The sequence below is a fragment of the Phacochoerus africanus genome, chromosome 3 (assembly GCF_016906955.1).
Source record: "Phacochoerus africanus isolate WHEZ1 chromosome 3, ROS_Pafr_v1, whole genome shotgun sequence".
NCBI classification, from domain to species: Eukaryota; Metazoa; Chordata; class Mammalia; order Artiodactyla; family Suidae; genus Phacochoerus; species Phacochoerus africanus.
In genome coordinates this window covers 205,427,788-205,445,740 of record NC_062546.1, presented here as the reverse complement: position 1 = coordinate 205,445,740, position 17,953 = coordinate 205,427,788, and the positions used below count along the sequence as shown (strand labels likewise).

General features: G+C 63.9%; 2 protein-coding genes across 7 annotated transcripts in view; one reads left to right on the top strand and one right to left on the bottom strand.

Annotated features, from left to right (window-relative positions):
* The window catches only part of HDLBP (high density lipoprotein binding protein), a 67,737-nt gene extending 58,844 nt beyond the window's left edge, over window positions 1–8,893 (top strand). For all 6 annotated transcript variants that reach the window (XM_047774002.1, XM_047773997.1, XM_047773999.1 and 3 more), the window contains exons 18-28: window positions 993–1,214; window positions 1,303–1,521; window positions 2,029–2,167; window positions 3,719–3,873; window positions 4,384–4,488; window positions 4,689–4,823; window positions 5,803–5,946; window positions 7,654–7,839; window positions 8,010–8,126; window positions 8,231–8,359; window positions 8,442–8,893. In XM_047774002.1, coding sequence (XP_047629958.1) covers window positions 993–1,214; window positions 1,303–1,521; window positions 2,029–2,167; window positions 3,719–3,873; window positions 4,384–4,488; window positions 4,689–4,823; window positions 5,803–5,946; window positions 7,654–7,839; window positions 8,010–8,126; window positions 8,231–8,359; window positions 8,442–8,528 — 1,638 coding nt within the window. In that variant the 3' untranslated portion in view covers window positions 8,529–8,893. The remainder of the gene's footprint in view (window positions 1–992; window positions 1,215–1,302; window positions 1,522–2,028; window positions 2,168–3,718; window positions 3,874–4,383; window positions 4,489–4,688; window positions 4,824–5,802; window positions 5,947–7,653; window positions 7,840–8,009; window positions 8,127–8,230; window positions 8,360–8,441) is intronic.
* A 2,216-nt stretch (window positions 8,894–11,109) lies between these two features.
* ANO7 (anoctamin 7) lies at window positions 11,110–17,953 on the bottom strand. Its single transcript, XM_047770271.1, has 4 exons — window positions 17,853–17,953; window positions 16,321–16,453; window positions 15,845–15,936; window positions 11,110–12,924 (listed from the first exon to the last, which is right to left on the bottom strand). Exons 1-4 carry the CDS (start codon window positions 17,951–17,953, stop codon window positions 11,991–11,993), a joined length of 1,260 nt encoding a protein of 419 aa, XP_047626227.1. The 3' UTR covers window positions 11,110–11,990.

Genomic DNA, 17,953 nt, shown 5'->3' with positions numbered 1-17,953 from the left:
TGACCGTCCGTCCGCCCGCCCGCCTGCCCGTGCGCCTTGTTCGCTGTGTGGCCCTACGGTGGAAAGCAGCCGGGCTGCGAGCAGGCGGCCTTGCTTGTTGGTGGCTCCGGGGAGCGTCCTCGGCCCTTGGTGTGTGCGGCAAGCCGTGGGCCTCGAGCAGGTGCCTTTCTCGGGTTGAGGAAGCGCCTTCTGTCCGGGTTTGCGGAGAGCTTCTGTCAGGAGTGGGTTTTAGAGTGGTCCCTTGCCTGGCTCACCTGGGTTTTCCTTTGCTAGAGGAGGTTAGATTGGTGCACTGGGCACGCAGCCCTGCGTTGCCGAGGCGAATCCCACGTGGTTTGGATGTATGGTCTGTGTCGCGTTGCTAGGTTGGGCTCCCCTAACGCGTAGCTTTTTCAAGTGCTGCGCTGTGAGCGTCAGCGGTGTCTTGTGAAGGCTGCGCTTAAAGGTAGGAGAATTGATTCAGTTCACCCTGCAGCACGCTGGCGACTTCCATGCCCTCCGTCCGCTCCTGCTCGGGGGCCCGCCGTCTAAACAAGAGGCGGGCAGGGGGCACACCGAGTGGGCTTGTCAGCCATGGGCGGGGCGCCGCGGGCGTCTCAGGGAGGCCGCCGAGCGGGGCGCGGGTGGCCCTGGGCCTCTCCAGGCCTGAGGCTGTGGGTGCACACACCCTGCTTGCTTGACAGGCCTGAGGGCGCCCGCTCCTGGGGGCTGTGTGTGGCCAGGGCTGCCTGCCAGGCGGGTGCAGCCCCAGGCCACCCCCGCCTCGGCCCCTCTGCGGGTGCGGCTGGAGTGCAGCCTGCGCACGTTTGGTCGCTACCGCCGTTCCCTCTTCCGTGTCTCTGAGCTCAGAGGGGAACACAGAACGGTCTGGGGTCCGTCTGTGCAGCCTCGCTTAGAGGGGCGGCGACAGTGTGTCCCCGTGGTCCCCGTCCGCCTACTCCGGGGCCGGGCCGCTGCCCTCAGGCCGCCGTACGCGGGGTTCGTTTCTGCAGCAAACCAAGAGCTTCACTGTCGACATCCGAGCCAAGCCGGAATACCACAAGTTCCTCATCGGCAAAGGGGGCGGCAAAATCCGCAAGGTGCGCGACAGCACCGGGGCCCGCATCATCTTCCCCGCCGCCGAGGACAAGGACCAGGACCTGATCACCATCATAGGCAGGGAGGACGCCGTCCGGGAGGCCCAGCGGGAGCTGGAGGCCCTGATCCAGAACCTGGTGAGGCCTGGTGGGGGCGGGGCCGGCACGGCGGCGCCCGCGGCGCCAGCGGCGGCGGGCTCACGTTCGCCCCGTCTCGTGGCCGCAGGACAACGTGGTTGAGGACTTCATGCTGGTGGACCCCAGGCACCACCGTCACTTTGTCATCCGACGAGGCCAGGTCCTGCGGGAGATCGCCGAGGAGTACGGCGGCGTGATGGTTAGCTTCCCCCGCTCCGGCACGCAGAGCGACAAAGTCACCCTGAAGGGGGCCAAGGACTGCGTGGAGGCGGCCAAGAAGCGCATTCAGGAGATCATCGAGGACCTGGTAGGCGCCCGGGGCTGGCGGGGTCCAGGCCCCCGCCTGGGTGGGTGCCGCCTCTGCCTCCCCTCCCACAGGCAGGCCAGCTGGCAGCCCCGCATGGCCTCTCCGCAGGTGCCAGGCTCCGGCTCGGAGCCTCCTTCCCGCCTGCCCTCCCCCCGGAGAAGCCGGGTGGAAGCACCTCGGGCTTTCTGGACCAGTCCCCATAGCCTCGCCCTCGTGGAGTCAGCCCAGCCTCCAGTTGCCACCTGGCTAACGATGCCACTGGGGATGGCACCTAGCAGCCCCTCACGCGTGTGGCCCAGGGGGCCCTCCAGTAGAGAAGTGGGGTGTTGGTAGGTCCCAGCTGGTAGCCAGCGTCAGTGCCTTCTGTGCTGCGGTTTGAGAGCACCTCTCAGAAAGCGGCCTCCCCTTTGCCCCCGTCCAGCTCTGGGTTCGCCTCAGCAGCGGGGGCGGGGGAAGTGGCTGGGAAGGCTGGGATGTGGACTTGACCTTGCCACCGTGTCCCCCCAGGAAGCCCAGGTGACCATAGAGTGCGCCATTCCCCAGAAGTTCCATCGCTCGGTCATGGGCCCCAAAGGTTCCAGAATCCAGCAGATAACTCGCGACCATAACGTTCAGATTAAATTCCCAGACAGAGAGGAGAACCCAGGTGGGTGTGTGCCTGGCCCGCCCCTGGGGAGGGGGGTGCGGGCAGCTGGCGGGTGTCGCAGTGAAGCCCCTTCCTTCGCAGTGCTGCACCACGGGTGTCCAGCTGTCTTGGGGGCTCTCAGAGGCCCAGGTCCCTCCCTGGTCCCTAGAAAGTGGGCTGTGTTGGCTGCCTCCAGGGAGACAAGGTGCCCTTCAAGTGTTCTAGGGATTCTAAGCTGCTGCCCGGCCTCTGAGTGCCCACGTGATGGGCTCTGTTCACAGCAGCAGCTTCTCTCTGCCCGCCCGTCTGCCCCGTGGGGCTTGTCCCCTGTGAGGTGGCCACTGAGCCGCTGGAGGGTGTCCTGCTTGTCACCTTGTGCTGGTACCTCTGGGGGTGGGGTGGGGCAGCCCGTGGTCAGGGAGGATGTGTGCTGGGACAGGGATCCGGCTAGTGTCTCAGGCCTGCACTGGAACGAGGAGGGCTTCCCCTGTTCTGCTGCCCTGTGCCCTGCACTCGGAGTCCTGTCTTCCCTGGAGCTTGTCCTGTCCCCTGAGAGACAGCTGTTTTGAGTAGAAGCCTAGTTAGATCACTTTTGTCACGTTTATGCCTCACACTTGAATGTGTGCTTTCCAATCCTGAAACAACTCCACATTCAAGAAGGGTCGCACAGAACAGTGTGGAGACGTAGGCAAATTTGTGCTCTCCCCCACCCCGTGAAAGCAAGACTCAGCTGCAAGGTGCCCAGAGGAAAGTGACTTTGAATGTAAGATAGATGTGCAGGAAAGGTGAGTGGACGGGCCAGGTACGTCACGCTTACCGGAAGCACGAGACAGCAAGGCCTGCTCTTTCGATTGCAAGCAGAGCCGACCGCAAAGCAAGGCACGTTATCGCGGAGAGACCTTTGGTGGAAGCTTAGGATGGGGGAGCAGCGCGGTCCTGCCGTGCAGCGCAGGGGACGCTCTGCGGTCTCCGGGGTGGACCACGGTGGACGAGAACGTGCGAAAGAACGCACACACCCCTCTGACTGAGTACTTGGTGGTGCAGCAGGAATCGGCCCCACGCCGTAAATCACCCGTTCTTTATTTATTACTTCTTCTTAGGGCTGCATTTGCAGCATGCGGAGGTTCCCGGGCTAGGGGGTCGAGTCGGGGCTCCATCTGTGCTTTAATTTTAAAAAAGAAAAGGCGTTCCTGTCGCGGCTCGGCGGCAACAAGCCTGGCGGGTATCCGAGAGGACGTGGGTTCAATCCCTGGCCTTGCCCAGGCGGTTAAGGATCCGGTATTGCCGTGAGCTGTGGTGTAGGCTGGCAGCTGCAGCTCTGATTCCACCCCTAGGCTGGGAACTTCCACAGGCTGCGGGCACGGCCCTAAAAAGATTTTAAAAAGGACAAAAGCAGCCTGAGAGCTGACCTCCCCCCTCACCTCAGGCCAGGGTCATGGGTCGTGGTGCCCTAGGCTGTTGTGTCCAGCGCTCACGCTCGCCTGGTGCTTGGGCACGTGTGAGCTGCGAGCCTAGGGCGTCCTGGGCTGGCGCCCCCCCGCAGGTCGAGCTGCCCCTCTCTCTCTCCCTCAGCGCACAGCACCGAGCCAGCCGTCCAGGAGAACGGCGACGACCCCGGGGAGGGGAGAGACGGGAAGGAGGCCGAGCCCGGCTCCCCCAGGAGATGCGACATCATCACCATCTCCGGCCGGAAGGAGAAGTGCGAGGCCGCCAAGGAGGCCCTTGAGGTGCGTCAGAGGCTCTGCTCCCTGGGGGTCAGGAGAGGGGGGGGGGCACCTGTCCCCTCAGCCCTGCACCCTGAGGGCCTTGGCTGGCACTGCAGGGCTGGCTGGTCTCAGACTCCCCCTCGGTGCTGTGCTGCTGACGGTGACGGGACCTGGTCCGTGTACGTACTGAGCGCCACCCACGGGGGTGCTGTCCTCAGCGCGGCCCTGCCAGAGCAGACGAAGACAGCCGAGGAGGGGGTCTGTCCCGTGTCGAGTGGCAGGAAGTGCTGTGGGGAGAGCAGGTGGCAGGGGTGGAGGGTGTGGCCGAGGCTGGAGTGGAGGCTGGAGTGGGGACTGGGGAGGAGCCGGTGGTCCCATGGCTGAGAGACGCTGCCGCCAGGGCGGCCTCCACATCCGGTCCTGTGTTTTGTGCCGAGCCAGAGGCGGAGGCAGCCTCCGTCCGGGTGGAACGGTACGGAAGCGTCTAGAAAGCACTGGTTCTCACAGGGCTAACCCCAACGCTCCCCGCAGGCCCTGGTTCCCGTCACCATTGAGGTGGAGGTGCCCTTTGACCTCCACCGGTACATCATCGGCCAGAAGGGGAGCGGGATCCGCAGGATGATGGACGAGTTTGAGGTGGAGCCGCTTTGTGGGCCCTGCCGCCGCCGGCCCTCCCTGGGGACAGGCCCCCCACCTCCCGGCCCGAGCCCGCCGCCGTGTCCCTGGCCCAAGCGACGGGCGGGCGCTGACCATGGCTCGCCAACCCCCACGGGTGGGCAGGGAGACCCGAGCCCGTGCTGCGGGCCCCGGTGAGCACCAGCCTGTCCCCCCCACAGGTGAATATTCACGTCCCGGCCCCCGAGCTGCAGTCGGGCGTCATCGCCATCACGGGCCTGGCTGCCAACCTGGACCGGGCCAAGGCCGGGCTGCTGGAGCGGGTGAAGGAGCTGCAGGCGGAGCAGGAAGACCGGGTGAGCGCCTGCGGGCCACCTCCTTGACGACACGTGGGAGGTGCCAGACCTGCTGAGGCGTCCAGCGCCTGGGCTGCTCCTCGTCTGGTGACATCAGGTGGCGGGAGACAGAGCCAGGTGGCCCCACTGAGTAGCCAGCGTCCAGAGGTCTTGGGGGCTGGGGGGAAGCGGCAGTGGGGACAGGGCCATCCGTTCTCTTTAAGGTGATGGGGACACAGTTGGGACTTCAAGTTGATGGCTATTTAGGTAAATCTGCGGACACTGGCGATACCTCCAGCCTCCCAGGAAAAGTCCAGCCGGGGGCCTGGGAGCTGTTGCCAGCAAAGGCCCCGCGGGTGACCGTGCGGTCCAGGGGGTGCCAGAGGGCTCCGCCGTCTCCCCAGTGCAGCTGCCCCGCTGTCCGAGCCCCTGTGTGGCGCCGGCGCTTGGAGGACTGCAGGGGCGGCACACGCAGGGGCAGCGGTTCCGGGAACCCGGGGCCCGTTTCTGATGCCGGGGGGATAACGGGGTCCTCGCCCGGGGACCTTCCTGGGGTCTGGTGATGGGGCAGGGCCCATGGACCTCGCCAGTCGCCGGCCCAGGCCGGCCGCAGGCTCGGAGGTCCGTCCTCCCGCCAAGGCCGAGCTGAGCGCCTGGCCGGGCACGTCCCGCAGCATCTGCGCTCCGTTGCGCTGGCTCTCGGGCCCCGGCGCCCAAAGACCCGGAGCAGTGTTGTCCTTAGGCTCCCGTCTCTGGCCTCCGTTGCGCAGTCAGGGGAGCGGCCCGGCCTGGGGCCACCCGCCCACAACCGCAGCCCTTCTTCTGAGGATCTGTGCCCTTGGCTCTGGGCTGTCAGGCCAGAGCCGACGGCGGAAGGGGGCACAGAGGCTGTTCTGGCTCCAGAGCTGACGACGGGTGTGCTCGGGGTGCGCGCCGTGCTGGAGGCCGAGACGGAGGCGGCGCCCGCCCCTCGCCTCGCGCTCACCGGTCTCGTCTGCAGGCTTTGCGGAGCTTCAAGCTGAGCGTCACCGTTGACCCCAAGTACCACCCCAAGATCATCGGGCGGAAGGGGGCGGTGATCACCCAGATCCGCCTGGAGCACGACGTCAACATCCAGTTTCCCGATAAGGACGATGGGAGCCAGGTACGAAGGACCACCGGGCACAGGGGCGCCAGGCCCGGGGACGGCGGCCAGGCGCTCGGGGGTGCCCAGGCGGGCAGAGAGAGGGCAGGGCTCGGACGGGCAGGTCCCTGAGGATCTGAGTGTGGTTTGGGGTCTGGACCCCATTCTGGCCCAGGCCACCCGCGTGAGGTTTCCTGGACCCGTCGTGTCGCCCTGAGGACCTGGGGCGCTGTCCCGCAGCCCTGCCTCTGGGCTCCCACCCTCTCGGACCCAGGTCCGGTGGGGGCCACCTCCCCGCCCGGCCGTGCGTAAGCGGAGCTGGTCTCTGCCTGGTCTTCTGCTGGCCCAGGTGCCGGGCAGTGAGTCACTGGAACCTTCTGGCCAGCATATCCCACAAGCCTCTGCCCGTGCCTGGGCTTCGTGGCGGGCCGCCTGCTGAACCTGCCTCCCTCCCCAGTCTCTTAGCGCTGGCCTCCGTACTGGCCTCCTCTCTGCTCCCTGCTCTGACCCTCACTCACCCTCGCCAGGGGCTTTCTTTGCAGTGCTGCCCCATGGCACATGGAGGTCCCAGGCCAGGAATCAGATCTGAGCCACAGCTGTGACCTGTAGAGCAGCTGTAGCAATGCCAGGCCCTTAACCCTCTCTCTGCCACAGCGGGAACTCCTACTGCTGTGCCTGTTAGGTACTTCTGTTTATAAAACTGTCCTCCTGGAGGTCCCGTTGTGGTTCCGAGGTAGCAAACCCAACTCGTATCCCTTAGAATGTGGGTTCGATCCCTGGCTTTCTTCAGTGGGTTATGGATCTGGCGTTGCCACGAGCTGTGGTGTAACCGGCAGCGTTGCTGTGGCTGTGGTGTCCGCAGGCACCTGTAGCTCTGACTCAGCCGCTGGCCCGAGAACGTCCAACCCCGCAGGTACGGCCCTAAAAAGCAAAAATTAACAATGATGGAATTGCCCTCCTTCATTTGTCACTTTTTTGATCTTCTTGATCTTGAATTTAGCTTTTGGATCTCTTGTCTTCGCTACATTTTATTTCCCTCCATTTTTCCGCAGAAGCATCAATGTTTTAGGTCACCGGCTAGCATTTAGGCTGTTGTAGTTCACTTCCCCGGGCTACGTGGGGTCGAGCGGTCGTGTCTTCTTCATCCACAGCTCTGCCTGTGAGACGCGTGCGTCACTTGCAGTCTGTCTGTGGCTGTTGTGTAGTTGGTGGGCGAGGGAAGTTTCTGGGTCTCCCGCTGTCTGCCTTTGCTTCACCGGGGCAGGGGTCCCTGGCCGCTGTCCTGGTGTGACCTGGAGTTCTGCGAGTTTCCGTTCTTGTCCTCTGGTCCTTTCCGCCGTGCCACGTTCTCCCCGCGCGGGCATCATCGTTTTCCCAGCCGAGGAACGCGGCTTGAGGCTGTCCTTCCTGGCGTCCTTCCGCCCTGAGTGACCGTTCGCTCTGCCCATCCCGAGGGGCCTGGCGCGTTCCCCTGAGGGGTGGGGCAGAGCTGCGGGCCCACGGAGGGCGTCCCTGGAGCGGGCCGCCTGTGTGTCCGTGCGTCCCCGGGGAGGCGGGAGGGGTGGGCGGCGCTCCCCCGTGTTCCCCTCCACCCCGTCTCTGCTGAGCGGGGCGCTTTGCCCGGCAAGGCGAGCCGAGCACCTCACTGCTGGCGTCCGCCCGCCGGACCGCGTCCCCTGCATGGGGCCGGGCAGGAACCCCTCTGCCGACCCAGCTCTCCTTTCGCAGCCGCAGGACCACATCACTATCACGGGCTACGAGAAGAACACCGAGGCCGCCCGGGACGCCATCCTGAAGATCGTGGGGGAGCTCGAGCAGATGGTTTCCGAGGACGTGCCACTCGACCACCGCGTCCACGCCCGCATCATCGGTGCCCGCGGCAAAGCCATCCGCAAGATCATGGATGAGTTCAAGGTGAGGCCGCGGCAGCCCGCCAGGGGCGCGGCCCCGGCTTCCTGCCCTTCCTTCCGCGGGGCTGGTCGAGGGGCCGTGGGGCTTCCGCCTGGGCTCCGCGCGCACTCAGGCTCCAGACGGGGAGCCGTGGGGTCGGCCGGGGTCGCAGCGGCTGTGCCTGTTCCTTCCAGGTGGACATTCGCTTCCCGCAGAGCGGGGCCCCCGACCCCAACTGCGTCACCGTGACGGGGCTGCCGGAGAACGTGGAGGAAGCCATCGACCACATCCTCAACCTGGAGGAGGAATACGTGAGTCCCCGGGGGCACCGCGGGCCGGGGGTGGGGGCGGGCGGGGCAGGGGCCCCCGCGGCAAACCGACGCCCACCCGCCCGCCTGCCCGCCCGTGCCCACAGCTGGCCGACGTGGTGGACACCGAGGCGCTGCAGCTGTACATGAAGCCCCCGGCCCACGAGGAGGCCAAGGCGCCGTCCAGGGGCTTCGTGGTGCGGGACGCCCCCTGGACCGCCAGCAGCAGCGAGAAGGTGAGCCTCTGCCGCCGTCCTGGGCTCGCCTCGCCCGGGCGCGTGCAGGCGGCCCCTCCCTAAAGCGGCTCTCTCCCCGCAGGCCCCCGACATGAGCAGCTCGGAGGAGTTCCCCAGCTTCGGGGCTCAGGTGGCCCCCAAGACCCTCCCCTGGGGCCCCAAACGATAATGCTCGAAAAGCAGAAACCTCTCCAGCCTGCTGACCTGAACCCGCCACCCGATGGTCCGTCTCAATCCGACCCAGCGGCTGGACCCTCCGCAAATTCTCGACGCCCCTTCCCCGAGGTCTCACAGCGAAGCCGGCGTGGCCCGCGCCCTGGCGGCCGGGTCTCAGGCCTGGCCGCCCCCGGCACAGGCTCTGCTCCCGACCTCTGTGCTGGGGCGGCGGCCGCACGAGCCCCGCGGAGGCCCGCGTCATCCACCCGGCCTGCCCCGGCTCCGGCCTCCCCGGGAGAGCGCTGCAGCTGCGGCCGCGTCCACTTCCTGTGTCACGACCTCAGGAAATAAATGTCCTTGACTTTCTAAAAGCCAAAACGTCTGCCCTCTTCCTTTCCCAGCTCCCGCTGCCCCCGCCTCTGGTCCTGAGCCTCCTTCCAGCTGCCGTGCGGCCCGCCTGCCCAGGCCCCAGGGTGGGGAGGGAGGCCTGGTCGCGCTGGGCGGCCGCAGAGCCACGGGCACCAGGAGGCCAGAAGGGAGGGCCGCGTCTCAGACGGGCCTGGCTCAGCCCTGCCTGGTCTCATCGCCCGGGCGAAGGGCCAACGGGGGCGGGACCCCAGCCTCCGGCTCCCAGTGCCGAGTCTCCTCGCCTCTGCTCTACCTCAGCCGGCGGCCACGTCTCCCCAGCACTCGGACCTTTCCCTGGGCCTGGGGGCTGGGGGGCTGCGCCCTCCCTCACCCACGGGCGGCCGGTGGCCAGTGCGCCAGTCCAGAGCAGGGAGTGCACGTGCCACCCCGGCCGCCCTCTGCCGCTTGCTCAGGAGGCAGTCTGGCTGGTCCTGGGTAGAGAGAGGCTGGCAGCCTGGACCAGGGGCCCGGTGCTCCCGGGCAGGAGGCCGGGGGGTGGGGTGGGGGGGCTCATCTCATCCCAGGGGCTGGGCCCCAGGCCTTGGGGAGTCGGGGTGAGGGCAGGGTGGGGCCCTGGCAGCAGAGACGCCTGTGTCGTGTGGCGTGAAAACCAAGGACAGGCCCTCACCTCTGGCCGTCTGGGTCCCTGCCTCTGCCCCGCGAGTGACTGGGCCACTCTCCAGTTCTCAGTATCACCCCAGGTACCGACTTCCCAGAGAAGCCGCCTTGTGCCCTGGGCGCCCACTCCCCACCCCCCGGGGTTTCTCACGCTCAGAAACGAGCTTGGAGACCTTCGGCTCTGCAGCTCCGGAGTGGGACTGAGACTCGCTGACCCCGAGCCTGACTGTGGCTGCCTCCGCAAGGGCCCGGGAGCCCCAGCAGCCTTCCGTGTGCCCGTGTGTGTAGGCCCCATAAACGGGGTAGAAGGCAAGGGCGTTGCTTCCGCTCAGCGGGCCGGGCCGCCCCGAACTGGGTAGAGTTGACGAGCGAGAGAGAGACGCCCTCTTCCTCGCGCACGAGTCCCGAGCCTTCCCGGCGCCTGCCCACACCTGCTCCTCCCTCGGTCTCTTCCGCAGCATCCAGCCCTGCCCCCTGCCCAAGGCAAATGTTTAATTCTCACGACAGGTTTTGCACATGCGCACTTACTGCTAAATGTCGTAAACGCAGCCTCCCCTTCCTGAGCCGTTTGGGGTCCCGCTCGCCGTCGCTGGGTGTCATTAAGCGTCCCGAGACGACCGTGCCCGGGGCCTGTCTGCTGCGGCCTCCGCCGCTGCAGGCAGGGCCCTGGCGGGACCGGCGTGCGTGTCCGTTCCCTCCCTGCCGAATGTCTTCCACGTCGTCTGTGTCCGTAGCTGCGATCCATCCCTTGGCCTTAACTTTGGAATTTGGAGATAACATGCAAACATGTGTAAAGGCTCATGAATACGGGTGACACTGGAAGTTTATACATGCTAAAATAAAACCCGAAACCAGATGCAGTGCGCCGAGACTCCTCTTATCGCGCCGCGCGTGTGTGCTCAGCCTCGTGGAACCAGGGGTGTCTTCCCGACGCCCAGAGGCAGTTGTGGCTTCCGTGTGAATCTCCCAGCTGCCTGTGGCTCTCAGCCCCGTGTTGACAGCCCCCACAGGAGCCACAGTGCTGCGGGGCCCGTGGAGGACACAGTGAAGCTGGCTGCCTGTCTCTGGGCTGCTGTGCCTGCTGGGGGTGCCCTGACCTCACTCCCCCCACCGCTTAAAGACAAATCTGTTTACCCAGTGACCCAGCAGTTCCACTCCGAAACCTGCCTGTCGGGGGCACCAGTGGGCACCAGGCGGTCTGGACAAGAGCTTGAGGGCAGCGTTTTCCCTGACGGGCAGAGTGGATCAGCAGGTGCTCTAATTCACGGAGCATCCAGGACAGGCTGATGGTGTGGGCCTGTGGGTGCCACGGTTCCAGCCTTCTGGGACACTTACTTTAAAATGGGAGTTAGGAATTCCCGTTGTGGCACAGGGGAAACGAACCCGACTGGTATCCATGAGGACGTGGGTTCAATCCCTGGCCTCGCTCAGTGGGCTAAGGATCCAGCGTTGCAGTGAGCTGTGGTGTAGACCAGCGGCTGTAGCGCCCGTTTGACCCCTGGCCTGGGAACCTCCATGTGCTGTGCCGCAGGTGCGGCCCTTGAGAAAAGCAAAAAATAAAATACAGAGTTAAAAACAGCAGTAACAACAGAAAAGCAACCCCCTGGGAGGAGATACTTGGGGATCTGGTGATAAGAGTGGGCATCGTGCAGGCAGCCCCACTGCCCACCCACAAACGAGGACATCTTCCAAATGGTCCGGGCACAGTGGCACATCCAAGAGAAATGCCAGCGGCCGTGCCTCAGCCTCACGCCTCGCTGCCAAGGACGATGTAAAGGTGCCGGGGGCAGCTCTGGGAGAGGGTGGGCGGGGTGCGTCGCAGTCTGAAACCTGCCGAGCCTTTGGACGCCCCTGTCCAGTGGAGGAGCGTCCCCTCGGGGAAGGCAGGGCGGGCGCGGCGTTTCTGGGAGTTTGTGGTTTTCAAAGACAAGGAAGGGGAGTGCCACGTGCAGTCAGGGTCGAACTGCAGGGACTGTCATGCCCCCAGTTTTAAGCAGGACTTGCCAAGAAACTTCTGGAAGGAGCCCCACCAGCGTTACTGGACTGTCCTTTCCTCCAGGTGTCTGATGGTCAGGGGGGTGAAGTCCAGTTCGCTCCCACAACCTCCCCGCGGGGCGCTCCCGGGGGGCGGGGAGGGGGCTCCACTCAACGCGCAGAGTCTGGGAGGGGCCGGCAACGGCACCGGAAGAGGTTCAAGGGACGCCTGGGGCTGCTGGTGGTGGCTGGAGGGGGCCGGGCCGGGCTCAAGCAGAGAGGAGACGCAGGCGCAGGCCCTGGCGGGGTCAGCGTGGTGAGCAGACTCCGGGTCGTGACCAGGGTCGGGGGCTGATAGTGGGGCTGTGCTGGGAGCAGGCAGGGCCCCGCCTGGACGGTAGGGAGGGGCAGGGCTGGCCTGGAGAGGGTCACTACCGTGTGAGGGTCAGCAGGTGTGGGGGGCACCAGAGTGAGGTCAGGACCCACATCCGCGGGCGCAGCCGGAGCCGAGCCTCGGACCCGGGCAGGGGGAGGGCTGGAAGGACCAGAGCTGAGAGGCCAGGCCCCAGGAGGTCAGGGGTGGGGGGCAGTGACGGGGGGCAGCGTCCCAGGTGGGGGCCCGTTTGCCCTGGGGGGGGCTGTGGCCTCGGGCTGGCGAGCCTCCCTCCACCAGTGGGCCCGCCTCAGGGAAGGGGCTGGGGAGGCCCGGCGGCCTCATCTCTGGGCCCAAGGGCCCGTCCTCTCTCACGTGTTTTGTCCCAAAAAGAGCCTGTTCCCAGGAGAGGGTGGAGGAGGAGGAGCGAGATGAGTCTGCCTTGGTGGCAGGACGAAGCGGATTGCGCGGACTGTGCGGGGCTGGGGGCGCGTTCTCAGCCAGCGCCTGCTTGGCCAGGGGGTGCTCCCGCTTCATCTTGACCTCCGCAGACCCAGGGCTGTCGGGAACCAGGAGGCCGAGGACCCGGCCCAGGGAGAACACCACTGCTGGGGGCAGAGGGCACCCCCTTGGCAAAACACGTGCCCAGCGTGGCCTTCCCCTGCTCTCAGTGAGGCCTGAGCATCCGTGCAGAACAGGAAACTCCTGGGAGGGGCAGGGGCCAAGGCCACAGGAGCCACCCCCAGCTTCCACGGGACACTCCGCAGGGAAGCACTCCGGTGGCCTCACGCCGGGAGACAGGCCAGCGGAGGAGTAGGGCCCACAGGACTGAGCGTCTGACCAGGTGACAGTGGGAAGCGCCAGCTCCCTGCTCCCTCCAACCCCTATCCAGGTGCGAGCAGGTGGGGTAGGGGCTGGGGACCACCCCGCCGAGGTGCCCAGTACCTCAAACACAAAGATGAAGGCCAGGCGGATGGCCAGAAGGTTCCAGGAGGCCGGGGAGTAATGGGCGTCATCTCCCCTGAAAGCCCGGTACCTGCAGGAGGGGTGGCGCTCCGCGGGGCGCCGTGGCCAGGGCACTGGAAGCGGGGCGAGTCCCGCATCTCGGGGTGTCAGAGGAGAGCACTGCTGGTTTGTCCGTCCCCCAGCAGGCTGACTGAGCCCGCAGGGCAGATGCCTCATTATCTAGCAGAGGTGACAGTCCAGCAGATGCCATTCTGTGGGGTCGGCTGTCCACCTGCCCAGCCATCCCTGCTCGCGTGACAGATGCCGGGCTTTGCTGGCCCGTCCCGATCAGCCGCCGTTCGCCACCCTCTCACAGCCGCCGCACTTCTGGGTTGTGGTAAGAAAGCACTACCAGGGCCAACTCTGTAGGAGGGAAAAGAAGCCGAAAACCTGGGCAATAGAAGACAGTCGCTGAGAAAAGGTCCCCCATGAATGGGATAAAGCCCAAGTGCTACACCAGACGCAACGGAAGGGGCTCCCCGGGAGCTGGGAGGCCCACGGTGAGGTCACCCTGGATGCGATGGGGAGGATCAGAGAGACAAAGTGCGAAGGCGCCTGAGAGACGGAGACGGAGAGGCTCCCCCAGGAGGGCGGCCCGAAGACGGCGGGGGCCCGAAGACGGCGGGAGGAAGCAGGCAGAGGCTCTGCCCGCAGGAACAAAACGGAGCCGCGTCCGGAACGCAAGCGAGACATGGCTCTAGGTCAGTAGCTCATCCTGAATCTCACCGAGAAACGTTCAACCCACCATGGCAGACAGCCGCTGGCGACACAAAGTCCTACATGCTACGAATGCTTCTAACGGGACAAGCCAGTTCACAGAAAGTAAACATTCAGAAAGAGCTGAGGGATAATAACTCTTAACAGAATTTTTTTCTTCTTTTTTTGTCTTTTTGCCTTTTCTAGGGCCGCACCCGCAGCATGTGGAGGTTCCCAGGCTAGGGGTCTCATCGGAGCTACCAGCCGCCAGCCTACACCACAGCCACAGCAACTCGGGACCCTAGCTGCGTCTGCAACCTACACCACAGCTCACGGCCACGCTGGGTCCTTAACCCACTGAGCAAGGGTAGGGATCGAACCCGCAACCTCATGGTTCCTAGTGGGATTCGTTAACCATTGCGCCACGACAGGAACTCCAACTCTTAACAGAATTTTATACCTGCTGCTTGAAGGACAAAGATGGAGGTATTCAGACTTAGAAAAACAAACACATGTGAGAGCTTACCAGCCACACCATTCCTGCAAGAACTATTAAAGGATGAACTTCAGCTAGAGGAAAAATGAAATCAGAGAGAAAGCAATGGATAAGAAAATCCTTAGCCACAGAAGTTAATAAAATACACCAGAGCTGTGATTAACAAATGACAAAGTGTTTTAGGTATTTTCTGGTTTGGTTTGTTGCGGGTTTTTTTGTTTTGTTTCGTCTTGTTTTTTGCTTTTTAGGGCTGCACCCGAGGCACATGGAGGTTCCCAGGCTAGGGGGTTTCATCAGAGCTACAGCCTGTGCCACAGCCACAGCAACAAAGGACCTGAGCCATGTCTGCGACCTACACCACAGCTCTAGGCAGCGGATCCTTAACCCACTGAGCGAGGCCAGGGATCAAACCTACAATCTCATGGATACTTGTCAGGTTCATTACTGCTGAGCCACGATGGGAACTCCCTCTAACTGTAAAATTAAAGCCTGCACAGTAAAATTAAGGAGCCTGACCTAATATGTGAATATGTAGAATCTCGCTCCAAAATTAGTTTTGGCTTTTTGGGTTTTTTTTTTTCCTTTTTTGGCAGCCTGGTGTCATATGGAATTCCTGGGCTATGGCTCGGATCTGAGATGCAGTTGTGACGTACGCTACAGCTGTGGTAACACTGTATCTTTAACCCACTGTGCCAGGCCAGGGATTGAACCTTCCTCCAGGTGTGCCAGAGACACTGCCGGTCTCCTTACACCACAGCAGGAACTCCCCAATCAATAAGGATTCGTTTTAGGTTCACTTGAAACGTACGCAGAATCCATTTGAACAGACCGTAAAGGAAGACGGCACTCACGAGAGGTTTACGCCAGAGCAGCTTCTCTGACCTCCACGGAATTAAACCACAGAGGATTCTTGAGAGGAGCAAAAAGACAACTCTGCGTTTGGGAACTGACTCTGCTGAACAATTTATGGGTAACTAGGGAAGTCACGATTGAAGTGATGAAATATTTAGGAGTGAGGGATGGAAGTGTTATCAATGCTGGTGGAATGAAGCTTGAAAAAAGTATGTGAGTCTCCTGGCGGCAGAGTGAGCTAAGGATCCAGTGTTGTCACTGCTGCGGCTCAGGTCACTGCTCTGGTGGGGATTCCATCCCTGGTTTGGGAACTTAAGCTCTGGGTACAGACCTCCCCCCAAAAAGTATGTTCAAATAAATTTAGAGGCATAAATTTATTAAAACCCAAGAAATGGGAGTTCCCGGAGTGGCTCAGCAGTTAACGAATCTGAGGAGCATCCATGAGGATGCAGGTTTGATCCCTGGCCTTGCTCAGTGGGTTAAGGATCCAGCGTTGCTGTGGCTGCAGTGTAGGCCGGCAGCTGCAGCTCCGATTCGACCCTCAGTCTGGGAACCTCCATATGGCGCAGATTCGGCCCTAAAAAGACAAAAAAAAAAAAAAAAAAAAGCCCCAAGAAGTCCAAAAACACTTATGTAAGTTAAAGTTTCAACTCCAGAAAAATCGGTTTTTAAGAGGAAAGTGCATATATACTATATCTGGAAAGAGAAGGGGGCTGTAACTACAAAAACAGAACTTAAAATCGTTACGAGAATATCACAAGTTTTTGTCATTACATTCCAAAGCTTAGCTGAAACAGTCTTCTGTTAACAGAAATGCCAAAATTGCTTCAAGAATTAGAAAAAGAAAACGAGCCTGCTCGCCTGGGACAGGGCTGGTGGTGACACCGCCTCCCCGGTGCCGCCTCACCTGCGCGTGCGGTTGTGCGCGGCGGTCAAGGCGGCCGGGGCGCGCGCCAGCGTGAACTTGACCGAGCCGCGCAGGTCGCGGGCGCCGCTCCCCTGGCGGTAGGTGCACGGCGGGAAGTCCGAGGAGAAGGCCGGCAGCAAGGTCCGGGCGCCGGCGGCCCCGCCCCGAGGCCCCGCCCCGAGGCCCCGCCCCGAGGCCCCGCCCCGAGGCCCCGCCCCGAGGCCCCGCCCCGAGGCCCCGCCCCGAGGCCCCGCCCCGAGGCCCCGCCCCGAGGCCCCGCCCCGAGGCCCCGCCCCGAGGCCCCGCCCCGAGGCCCCGCCCCGCGGCCCCGCCCCGAGGCCCCGCCCCGAGGCCCCGCCCCGAGGCCCCGCCCCGAGGCCCCGCCCCGAGGCCCCGCCCCGAGGCCCCGCCCCGAGGCCCCGCCCCGAGGCCCCGCCCCCCGCTGCCCGCCCCCCAGGGCAGGCCCGCGCCCTCACGTTGCTAATGACCGCCAGGGGCGCGATCCCCGCCAGGATGTGGAACCAGATCCCGACGGCCTGCGCTCGCTGGGCCACAGGACGCCGGCGCTCGCGGGCGACCTTGCGCGCGTCCAGACGGATCTCCACCCAGCTGTTTGAGCAGGGCGAAGAGCGGCGCCAGCGGGCAGGCGGCCACGAAGAAGCTCATGAAGCCGAACTGTGGCACTGCGGGCACGGGGGCGGGGGTCGCTGCCAGGCGCCTCGCTGGCCATGGCCCGCGAACCCCGACTCCACCTGTCCTCCCCAGTGCTTGGCCCATCCTATGGGCTTATGGCAGGAGTGGCGGCAGAACGCGCTTCTGATTTAGGGCTGATTCTAGGAAATGGCTCCTTGAAAGGGGTTCCTGGCTCTTAAGCAAATTCCTAAGGAGAACGAACACCGGGACCCCTTGCCAGATTCCAGTGGGGGCACAGGGTCGACCCCACTCGCACCATCCCATCAGGAGCAAAAGCCCACAAAGCAGGAAGTCCTCCCTCCCAGGTGAGGAGAAGCTGCCAGGAGAGCTGTTTACACCCCTGGAGCAGGCGCAAGCCTCTCCCTGGGGGACCTTCTGCTCCCTTTTCCCAGAGACCGATAGCCCTACTGCCACCCTCTGCTTTGGCCGCGGCAGCTCACTCCCGGTAGACCCGGTCATACTCTCCCTCTGTTGTCAGAGACCCTGGCTGCAGGGCCTAGTGCCCACATCCCTCAGTCGGCCACCACAAAGTGCAATTACCCCGGGCAGGGAAGGAGCCCCAGGCAAGGCCACCACCCGGCAAGGGCACTTGCTCAGGGTCCAGCAGTGTGCGCACTGAGAAAATGGCTGGAGAAGACCAACTTGCCAGACCCAAGGCCTCCTAGGCGTAGCCTCACCTCTCAGGGGGCCTCTGCACCCACGTCCAGGGCCTGCCTGCCCGTGCACCCCATTTGTCACGCCCTGCCTGCCAGAGGCTCTGGCCCGGGCTTCCCGGGGTGAGAGGGGAGACAAAGGCAACTCCTGGAGAGCCCCAGCAGCTGGCCCCAGGGCCCTGCCCTCCTGCCCTCGCCTGCCTTTTCCAGGCACTCCCCAGTCTGGCCTCGCAATTTCTCTCTTTTCCTTTTTTTTTTTTTTTTTTTTGGTCCTTTTAGGGCCGCCCCCACGCGGCGTATGAAGATTCCCAGGCTAGGGGTCCAATCGGAGCTGTAGCTGCCCATCTACACCACAGCCACAGCAACACAGAATCCGAGCCATGTCTGTGACCTACACCACCGCTCACGGCCACGCTGGATCCTTAACCCACGGAGCGAGGCCAGGGATCCAACGAACCCGCGTCCTCAGCGGGCCAGTCAGGGTTGTTTCCACTGAGCCACGATGGGAAGGCCCCGCAATCTTGCTCCTGGTCTTTGCAGGCGGGGCTCCTGAGGGGTGTGACACCCCCGGTCACCCCCACCCCTACATCATGTCTGCAGGCAGATGCAGACAGCAGTGCTGCAGCTCCCAGCCCCTCAGTGGCACGGCTGCCCTTCCCTACCCATGGCGGTGGCCACGATTCCTACCCATTTCGAAGTACTTGTCAGGCAGGCCCTCAAAGGGCAGAAGCTCGTAGTCTGCCTCCCAGGGAGCCTGGCCCAT